Source organism: Betta splendens, chromosome 6 (assembly GCF_900634795.4).
Source record: "Betta splendens chromosome 6, fBetSpl5.4, whole genome shotgun sequence".
Lineage (NCBI taxonomy): Eukaryota > Metazoa > Chordata > Actinopteri > Anabantiformes > Osphronemidae > Betta > Betta splendens.
This window is the reverse complement of record NC_040886.2, coordinates 12307649-12318868: the sequence shown is the minus strand read 5'-3', so window position 1 is coordinate 12318868 and position 11220 is coordinate 12307649. Positions and strand designations below refer to the sequence as shown.

Below are 11220 nucleotides of genomic sequence, written 5' to 3'. Positions count from 1 at the left end.
GGACTCAACGGGACTGAATCTACAAACAGCGAATTCACTTGTCAGACACATTCATAGTGGTGGCCTTGTTAAAGGCTTGACTATGTCAAATTAAATGACGCTGAGGGGCCAGTCACATGCAGAGCCGTGGTAAATGTGATTAGGTTGGCATGGCACCAGAGACAGAGAAATGGTCTCAAGATGTGTCTGTAATGAATAGCCTGCATCAGGAGGAAGACTTGTTGTCGGCTGGGTTTTTAATAGGGAGGCTTCTATGGTGGTGAATTAATCACTAGGTTCAATATGATATTTGTGTGATACATCACTATAAAATTGAGCTCCCTAAATTTGTGATTTATTTGTCTAACCCAGCTGTTAACACGGGATGCATTTAGCACGAAAGAACAGCGTTGGGACTAGATATGACATGGATTCACCTGTAGGTTTGTCATTGGGGTATTAGTATTAGCATTAGTATTAGGTATTAATATGGCCTCTAGGTTATGAATTAAGAGCTCAAACAACCTGTTAGTCTTGACCCAGTCTTGTGTGGGTTTGGTATCAGTGAACACTAAATGGTATCAATAAAAAAGCCCAATGCAGTCCAATCTTTGACAAAAGCTGTTAAAGTTGCTAATCTGAGTGTGTTGGAGCATTAGGCAGTCTAATACATCAGGGATAGTGGATGCAGAGGTGCTGGTGAAGCGATAGCACTCTGGGCACTGAAAAATACTGTGGGTGTGGAGAGATAGAGAGAGAGAGAGAGAGAGAGAGAGAGAGAGAGAGAGAGAGAGAGAGAGAGAGAGAGAGAGAGAGAGAGAGGAACCTGGTTGAGGATTAGGGAGATGAATCCTCTGCTCCATCTGTATGCTACGTGCTTAGTGAATGGAGGAGCCCTCTGCTAAGCATGTGTGTTGATCTTTCCCACCCAAATGTATGGAGTCTGGAGATTAAATGCTCCGGGTATTACAAAGTACTAATCACATCACTTAGGCCTACGGAAATCGTCAGGAGATGCACAAATGCTGCTGCTATTTGTGTACTGAGGTATCTAGCAAACACTTAGGGGGATACTCTGATCTCTGCCATTAATCTACTTCTATTTGTGGAGACACTTATGCTGAACTGTATTGTTAAGGCTAACGTTAAAAGTTTAACATGGTAGAATCAGATGCCCCGGATCACTGCACATCTGTGTGCTTATACACAAGGTCGATGGTGGCCCAAAGTGAAGCTGTGAATGCACTGGGTAACATGACATGACACATATGATCAGGAAGGAGAACTCACAGGCCAGTTGTAGGGATCATGTTTATTCAGTATGTTAACGGAAACACACACATGAGTGAGATGGATGAATGACCATGGAGACCAGATGTCTTGCAACTCATATTTATTGATTTATACAAGATATTATCACTTTATTTATTGCTTTTATAAGGATTTTTACTCACCAGTTCTCTTTTCTTCATACACTCCATGATCATGAACAGGATCTGCTGTGATTGGCTTTTACTATAATTGAAAGTCTTCTGTATGGTCACCAACAGTTGGTCTCGGACGTCATCGCTAACCAGGCTGAAGAGAATTAAATGTGAATTTTCAGTTCTAACTGAGGAATGGTAACAGGGCAAAGGAGAATCCATCCCAAATCTCACCCTCCATCCTCCGAAAACTTGTGTGCGAAGGAAATAATGTCCGAAGCGCGGCCGCTGCCATCACACACCACCACAGGAATTGGAGGCTCGTCTCTGAGACTCTCCAGGGCAATGGAGATGACATTGGGACCTCCTTCCACTATCAGGCACACCAGAGGGACCCCCTGGCCCAGACCTGGGAGACGGGGAAACTGTGATTCTATCTAGTCCATCACTAAAGTCACACTGTGTTACTGTGCACTAATGTGTAAACCGGCAGAACCAGAGGAGAGAAGGAGTGAAGTTAGAGGTGACAGCTGAGCATCCCTTTGCTGTCCCTGCCTTACCCAAGCTCCAGGCATAGGATGACAAAGGGAAGCCCACAGGTCACAGATGAGCTCTCCATCCACATGTCCGACAGGACTCTGGCTCCACCCAACAAACATGATGGCTACATTTTAGAACGTCCCTGGAAGGTTACGAGACTTACGCGTGTTGATCTTCTGCAGGGAGATGTGCTTTTCCAGTAGTCGCCGGAGTTTGACCTCGGAGCCGTACTTCCCGCAAGTGCCGTTGTCGGTCAGGATGAAGTGGGAATGACTGCTGTTGAGTACAGCTAGCTTGCTCAGTGGGTTTGCCATTGTCTGGTAGGGTCTAGTTACCTAGGTACAGAAGAAGATACTGTAAAGTGTTTTTTGTCTCATATAAAAGCATGTTAGCTGGAAAATAAGACAAATGTACCCACGTCTTTTCCAATAAGGTCCTCTTTGTTTTCCAGAATCCCCCATGGTGCAATTCCTATTGCACAGACCTTCCCTCGTGACTTGGAGGAATGGTCTTTTAAGGCATCTCCAACGTGACGAATCACACCTAATTGTTTTAAGCAAAATATAACCTCGTTTTAGTTGCCCAATGGGGCTGGATCATGGGGCACACTGTGCACACAATAGTCCATGCACAAATTGTCATTTGTGATGAATGTTCTCACAAAGGCTCTAATTGTATTGCTTAAACCTGTGACAATGGGTTCGGTCAAATCTCTCCTAGGAAATTGCAGGATAGTTATTATGCAATAACAATTTAGAGCAAAGGTAATCTTCTAATGTCACAAATAGGTTTTCGTTGAATGAGTGTTAAAAGCATTAAGGGCCAGCAGCCTATGTACCCGTGTTAACGCCGCCCGTGAAGATCCACGCCCCGGTGGTGACGGCAGCCTTGATCAGGCCTTTCCCAAACACCTGCTTGAGTTTGGGCTGGAGGTCGAAGTTCTGGAGGCCTCCGTGCACAGAGATGAGCAAGGTGGGGAGCTCCAGCTGCCAGTCCTTCACCATCAAATGCAGCAGGTTGTCAGGCTTTGTGTCATAAGAGACTCGGATATACTGGGCAAAAAGGAGAGTGTTGTCATTTTCATGATCAATGCATCGCACCTTTCCAGTGACTGAGACCCACCATGGTCTTGTTGATGAATCCTCCACCCTGGAACTCAATTATGCCGAACGCGTCTGTTGGGTACGTCCTGGTGTGCTTGACTACAGTCCATTTATCCTTCGGGGTGTCAATCTGCACCAGCTGGTGCGTTTCCTCTACAGAGTTGGCACCAGGAGGGATGGCCACATGCTGTGTTGTCAGCTGACCACAGGCACATCTACACCAGACCACAACCAAAGTTGTTGAGTTAACCACCAGTATTGGGCTCTGTTTAAATTGCGTTGTTCATTCATAGACTGTTATCAGGCATGTTGCCTGCCCTTAAAGGCTGCCTTTTTCCTCGAAATGCAAATTGCACTGGCTCTTTCCTGACTGTGCCCATTTCTGGGAAGCACGTGTCTCCACAAACAAAGGGCTTCACTGCCTGACTGCCCTCGGCCTGTTCTCAGAGCCCAGCGCACTAATCATGGCCTACAATGCACTGTGTTGCTTTGAATCTGACAGCTGGTGGTCATATATGTCATGAAATATTTGCATAGTAATGCCCAGAAGGCAGTGAAGTAAATACCACTGTGGTATTAAAGTTTTACAGAAAGAGTCATGTTTTCGATCTTCTTTCTAAGACTCTAATTACCTGGTTGGGTCCTTGCTGGGAAATAAGTGAATACATTCTCTTTTAAGAAACGTTCTCTCAATCCATGCTCTTTGTGCCTGTAAACAGAAAATCAAAAGAGGACAATCACATTACATGCTGTCTTTACAGTTACAGGGACCCGGGACTGAATCTTGTTGTCTGAATGTTTCAGTTTCAAATTATCAATGATGAAAGAAAGCAATATGTGCAAATGTTGTTGCCTTGTGTTTATGGGCGGTCAAAAATGATTATTCCTGAGGTTACTGGAGCACAGCTGATGTTGATTACCAACTCTGTGGAATTAGACACCTTTTATTATCTGCTGAAGTCTGACTAGCAGCCAGTGGAAGCATTGCGGTCTGATATTTTAACAGTGCCAGGCAAAAATAGCATCAGTTCAAAGCAGAGTTTCTGTGAGGGCCATTGTTGACAGTCGAGGACCAATTAGGACAGAAGCACTGAAAGCACATCTTTCCAAGAAAAACCTCAGAAGTTAAATTGAAAAACAAAAGGAATTGAGCAGCTTAAAACTATTGATACTGTGTGTAAAGCTTTTATTATTTTTATTGTGACCATAAGTGCATAAGCGCACAGGATCTGTGTTATGTCATGTCCAAATCTCCACATTTTCTCTAGATTATTCATCCACAAAACATATTCTTATATATACTGGATTATCTTTATGTTGACATATAGTTGCAATGGGATGCATTAACTAAAGTATACTAATTTTATACATTTTGTGCATTTCTTAATGCGCCATTAAAAAGTCTTGTTTTTCATTGCAATGACCTGATTTTGCCCATGACTCATTAAAGATTCAATTTGTTTTAATACCAAACAATCATCAGATAATGACTTGGCTGAACAGATAAAATCATTAAGTAATGTTCTGCTAAATGAGTAGATGACATTTAATTTGAAAGTGCACGGCATTTCTATTTAAATCCCATTTTAGTTCTTGCAATTGCATTATTTAAATGTTAAATGTTTGTTGGCAGTTTAGGTGTCTGGGTTTTTTTGTAGTATATTTTTAAACTCCTGCCCTTGTGTTGCGGTGCTGTGTCTTCATCAGCCATTGCCCATCACAGTATTATCATACGTTACACATCCTAACTACCACTCTGCCCTGCTCACATTCACCACTTATGATTCGTCTTTCCAGAGTCTGTAAATTGCATTTTCAGCCATTTAGTAACATCAGGTTGCCATTATTACAATGTAGGTCTACTTACATGCAATGGTTTGTCCGAACTGCAGCATCCTACCGTAGAGTGAGCCTAGAGAGCAGAGGGGATGTCTGCAGGCTGCAGCTCCTCTGCCACAGCCTCTGCCGGAGCTGCACTCCCAGTCAAGCTCCCTCATTGAATCCCACAGGACATGAAACTTCTTCACTTTATGAGGGCCAGCTAATATGATGAGCATGTGAGCAGGGTCTTTGTTCACCCAAGTCTCATGACTCCAGTTCAAGGTAATCCTTTTGGGAGTCCCATGACCCCTTCTGCATGCCCACAGGGTATTTTCATCCTTCACTTGAACAAGGCACAATAAATCTACTTTGATTACTGGCCCCTAATCTCCCAATTTGTTGAAACTCCTTTCTTTATGCGCACTTCATAGTGTTGAATATCTCAGCTGGTGTGTAAAGACGGAGCAGAGTGGCCATCCTACACGCACTGCAGCGCCGTTTATGGGCTCCCCAACTTTTAATTTGAAAACATTCGCCCCCTCCAACTACTTTTGATTTCAACCCAATTTGCATAATTGAGAGAATTGGATGCAGGCATTCTTTGGGAAGGCGCCTTGTTAAGACATGACTGGTCTCCAGTTGGGGGCAAGGTCAGTCAATACTAATTGCAGTTAATCTCTATTTCCACCCACCCTATTTTGTGCGAGGAAAAAGAAAACACAGCGGAGCAGCTTTCCACTATTCTATTAACATGACCACAATGAAAAAGCAAGATTAAGTGGATTTGCATTTAACAGCTGCAGTTCACAGGAAGTTGTTAAACTCTCATTCCTCATTTGTATGTAGTGTCTAAAACTATTTTAAAAAGATAAATCTAAACAATTCAGGTCATGTGAAAATCTTTTTTTGTGATTTTGATGTAATTACTTAGATGTACTCTGGCTGTTCAGATGCATTTTTAAATAATGAACAGTAGGCATTGGCTGAGCTAAAAGCTGAGGTGGAGTCAAACACATCGTCCTGGACATTCATTTAAAACCTTCCTCGTGTGAAATGGTTTGATAATCACTCCTTATATGGTGAAGCTGAGCAGTTTGAGCCTGACTGGAACTCTCAGAGAAAAAGACTGGTTTGACGACTCAGCAAGACCCATCATCCCCCAGCTTTCCCCTTTTCAGATTGCTTCGATTAAAAAAAAACACGAAAAAAAAAACAAGACGAGGCACGTGGACGCTGTTAATTATAGCTGAAGCAAACAAAGTGCATTTCCAGAAGGGTTTGGCCTGCATGACGCAGTTATGTCAGCTTACTTAAACTCATTAACCACAGCAATTAAAGCCAAAGTCCAGTCAGCAGCCAGCTGCCTCGTTAAGAGCTGCCTTTGAGCACTTAACAACAAAAAACTTACAGACTTAGATATTTCAGGATCAGGTTGAGCAAATAAACATGAATTAAGACAAGCCTCAGAACAATGAAGCACATTCATAACACACAAATAAAAGTCTGTTCAAAACAAAAGCGACGTCTGTGAGACGAAAACTAGAAATACTGCAAAATGCTGAAGAGGACACAAAAGCTGTCACTTATGACACTTATAGCATCTTTAGCTAAACATGCATTTGGACTAATACAGAGATCCTAAATCTATTGTGAGTAGACACTAAGGTTGTGTTAGACGTCCACATGCACTTTATGTTGTGCAGTCACGCTTGTTGGCAATGGAATCACATGGTTCTGGTCTCCTGACCCACAGCTTAGTGAGCACCCAGATAATTTAGTTCCAGTGCAGCTTCAATTACACAGACTATACTCCAACAGTAGCCAACAGTAAAAAGGAAAGAGTGCAGTGATTATTGCAGGTCTGTAGCACAGCGTTTTACTTTCCATTTGTGAAACATGTCATTTTTGCCTCACTGTTGTGTTAATGATGGGGTCCACACAATGGAGGCTTCCTCAGAACAAACCAAAAGGCTCAGAAAGGATTTGGGGTCCTACAGGGAATGTGATGTCACCAGAGTTGAAGATAAAAGCAACTAATTGCTCTGCTTTGGTTCTGAATGGACGATGTGGTGAGAGCTTGATGCAATGTGACAAGAAGGGAGCCCTTGTAGACTTCAGTATCTAAAAAAACATATTCCAGATGTCGATCCCACGTGGATCAAATCAAAAGCTACCTTTTACATATTTTCACTTGAGGGGAATGTTTGGTTAACTGGAGCTCCAGGCTGGACGGGGCAAATCTGCATTAACTGTGGAGCTAACTGTTTTCAGCTAGCTCTGTTTGTAAATGCACTCATTGTCCTCCAGGATTTGATAAATCCAGTTAGCCATCACATGAGCCCAACATGTCACTGATTATCCCAAGAGTTAAGGGAGTCATGAGACTGTATTTCTGTTTTCCACAAAAGAGGGTCTGACTGAGAAATAGGCCAAATGGGATTTTGAAATAAAATCAGAATAAACTCTTTGCCAAAAGCAACAGGTAATTATTTTCCCATTATTTTAAAGGTAAGACAGCAGGTAATATTTGTTCTGGTTTGGTGGAAATGGTCCTGTTGTGTTTAGAAAATGTTCGCGCTAAATTAACAGATATAATTTAGTAGTTTTCTGCAGCCTAGTAAGCTGATACTCAGTAGCTCAGAACTTGTTTTAGGATTTAAGAATGTGTCTTTAATGTGATGTAAGTTTACAGACATCAAGACATCATCTCAGATGGATTTTCCCTGTCATAATTAAATCAGAGGATAAAACACACTGTACACTGTAATTAACCACCCCATTAAACATTAAACTTAAACTTCTTTCTTTTCCAAATATAAGCTACTAATTTATTCCTTCTTGTTGGAAAAAGGTAGCAAATAATTTAAGACAGCTGAAAAACAACACATGCAACAGAACATCACATATGGAAACGATTGCCTACTGGGTTTGTTTATACCAACAGAGCAAAATGTTCATGTTCACAATTAAACCCACTGTGCCCAAGTGCATCAGACCGTTTTAATTATTAAAAGAAGCATAATTTATTCAGGTTGCATTTAGTGAAATAGTTGTTGTAATGTTGTACTGAGTGTTAAATAATGAATAAAAAATGAGGCCCACTGTAAGAAGGTACACAGCTACTTTTAAACAGTCCATATCCAGCGTGGTCAGAGAGCATGTGACGCTGTTATCTCTTTGCCGTTGGGATGGTGCAACCACTGAGTTTATATTTACCAACATACGGTCTCATTATGAGCCCTGACCTTGTTGCTTATTCTACAGAGTAAAACGGAGCCTCTGGATTATACAGAGAATGTTAATCTCCCAAAACAATGGTCACTCAAATGTATAGAAACCTATAGCAATATTAATTGTTTTAATGACCAGAGTGTTGGACACTGGAAACATGAATTAGGAAAGTGAAAGATTTATCCCAGTAGTGGGGGTTTTCCATTAACAATTTACCAGTAATATAATTAGTATTATATTATTATAGTAAGGTAAAATGTAATGTAAATATTTATTAAAAAGTAACAAAGTTGTTTAGTTTTTATTTTTGTTTATTTTTCATATAATATTTGCTTTTATCTCAGCATATGTTCTTGACAGTTTACAACAAAGGCTTCTGTCAAACGCACATTAATCATAGGAAAACACTAAACACTACTAGGTCTCTAAAAACTATTTAAAGACCTAGTAAAAACTTCTTATTGTACAATATAAAGTCAGGATTGAGCTGGTCCCTACTGGGGGATTTCAGCGGCGTGCTGGAGTAAGTTAACACTCAGTGTGACAGAAGGTTTCGGGTCCGGGAAACCCGCCCAGCGCCGCCCAGCATTCACCCCGTCGTGTCCCTCATCACACACACAGTGATTGGTCAGAACCTCTGGCCATAGTAAAAACTCTATGTGAAGGTATAAGTAGTTTGCACTGACTGTGGTTGTGAATAATTGAGTACGTTAAATGTGATACAGGAGCCAAGTCAGTCACCTGTTGAATGTGAATGTGGGTCTTACCTTCTGGGAGCCAGACGCGCTGCGTTTGAGCGAGGGCCGTTTGGAGGCGCCGCTTTGGCCCTTAGGGTCCATGTTCAGACGGAGAACTGAAATCACACTGACTGATCAAAGGATCCTTCAAGCGGCGTCAAGTCACACTTCAGCTCAACCTTAGAAGGAGATGCAAAGCCTACGCGTGCACTGCAGAGTCAGTGCGCGACAACAACCTGTCAGTAAACGCTCCACCATCGTTCAAGCTCGACTCTCCTCTCTGCAGCCTCCTCCTGACTGAAGACACAGATCCCTGCCAGGGGTAGAAATCACTCGATGACACTCTTGACACATAGACCCCTTTCCCCTGCCGGGCATCCCATAATCAGGCTTAATGCAGCCAGCTCTCATGAAGCCTCCGACTCTAATGGATAGAGATTTATTAAATGGTTATTGAAGGTAAATCTACTTTGGCACACCCCGGCCACAAATAAAAAGGCTTAGCCAGACTGTGGAAGCTGTGAGGCTGAAGTTAGCTGACACCAGGCTAAAGATGTGTGTCCCTGCAGCTGTGTGTGCCAGGGGGCGTCAGGCCTGGCACACACATCTGCCAGAGGCCAAGAGAACACAAGTCTACAAGAGGAATCCAGAAGGAAAACTCACACATGTTCTGCCACTGTTTAAATATTAAAAAGCCAAATGCTCTTGATTGAGTTTTGTGCTTTGTGCTACTTGAAGCAGTGTCACAGATTTAGAGTAGCTTGATGTCATGTAATATAAGAGTTTAACCCGTTATGAAATCAATTAAAAATCCACACTACAATTGGCCCATCCCTATTCATTAACAGGCTGAAAAATAAAGTAGTGCAAGCATTACTAGCAATGAATAGTTTTGCTTTCTCACTTGACCACTACAATAATAATAAGCAATGTATAATTGAAACCAGTCATGTAAAGGTAGTAAGATACTTCTACTGAATGTTGAAATTGCTGGAAAAAGGTGCCTTGAACGTTGGCCTGTCAGAAGCTTTGGTCGGTGCTGGCAAATGGCAGATGTCTTACAGGGCGTCACACACATAACACGAGTTTGTAAAAATACATCAGATCCATTCAGGATGAATTAGAGATCCAGCAACTCCCTCTACTGGATAATAAATGGTACTTTGAGAAGCAGCAATATAAGTAAAGCAGTAGTATTTTGTACATTGACGTTCAGAACTATCAGAACGAAATGAAGAAGAAAATAAACTGTGGCTTTGTTACATTCTTCCTAAGAAAGTAAAGCAAACATGTAACTAATTTCCTGTTGCTCAGAATGAAAGAACTGCTGACAACCACCGTACCTGATCAGTGAAGGACGTCTGACCTTCAGTTCCCTCTTTCTGCTCCATCTTGCTGTGTCTCTGTGTTCTGTGCCCTGAGAATGGATAATGCCTAATTTCTCCTGGTAAGCAGACACAAATAAGCTTTATCATCTGTCGGTGGCTTTGCATGTGTCAGTGGAGGAGATTATTAGTCTCTGGGACGGCAGAACACAGGGCGGTAACAAGGGAAGAGATACAGTTTAACAGCATGGTGGTGGGAGAGACGGGGCTTGAAAAGTTATTAGCTGCTGTCAATGGACTTCCAGTGTGTCAGGTAGGTATTTAAATGTAATATGTATATTCATATTACTATACAAGATAGAGGACTTAATACTAACCCACTGGAACCAATCTCCTGAGGAACATGGAACCTGTGGAGCAGACAATTCATACTTTCGGCCACTAGGGGGCTCTTTGACCTCTTTTTTTGGCCAGAAGGTCATGGAATGAGAGTAAGGACACTTTGTGCTTTAATGCTCCTGCTTTGCATTAAGCTGAGTCGACTTTCAGCTGTTGTACTTGATAATGTGTAAATGTCTTATGTGACTAATTTGATCAGCTGAGCCACGTGGACTGGAGCCAACAGCTGGAAAGCAGGTGACGGTGAAACCACTTCCACATGTCGCTGTGGAGCGGACGCCGTTCGAAGCGGGGACGCGCTTCACTCTGTGCATGTCAGCTGTGCCGTGGAAACCTTTCTTTGTTCACACGAGGCGCCAACAGGCACGGCCCCTTGCAGGAAAACCCAGATGTGTAGACATATGTAACATGAGAGCTGCAGAAACGTGTAGGTAAAAAAACACCAAAGACGTTTACATCTGCGTGTGTGTGTGTGCGTGTGTGTGTGTGTGTGTGTGTGTGTGTGTGTGTGTGTGTGTGTGTGTGTGTGTGTGTGTGTGTGTGTGTGTGTGTGTGTGTGTGTTTATAGGGGCGATCTGCTGCAAACACACAAACAAGGCAGCGTGCACTTATTCAGACTTTCACCTGAGGCCTTGCTGCTACAGGTGTGCTCTGTTCCTTG

General features: G+C 42.4%; 1 protein-coding gene across 1 annotated transcript; it reads right to left on the bottom strand.

Moving 5' to 3' along the window:
• Positions 1-1355: 1355 nt before the first annotated feature.
• Positions 1356-8937, bottom strand: trpm1b (transient receptor potential cation channel, subfamily M, member 1b). Its single transcript, XM_055509830.1, has 8 exons — positions 8866-8937; positions 3679-3755; positions 3066-3261; positions 2782-2995; positions 2362-2486; positions 2107-2278; positions 1638-1812; positions 1356-1557 (listed from the first exon to the last, which is right to left on the bottom strand). The coding sequence occupies exons 1-8, from the start codon at positions 8935-8937 to the stop codon at positions 1401-1403; spliced, it is 1188 nt and encodes a 395-aa protein (XP_055365805.1). The 3' UTR covers positions 1356-1400.
• Between the last annotated feature and the right edge of the window lie 2283 nt (positions 8938-11220).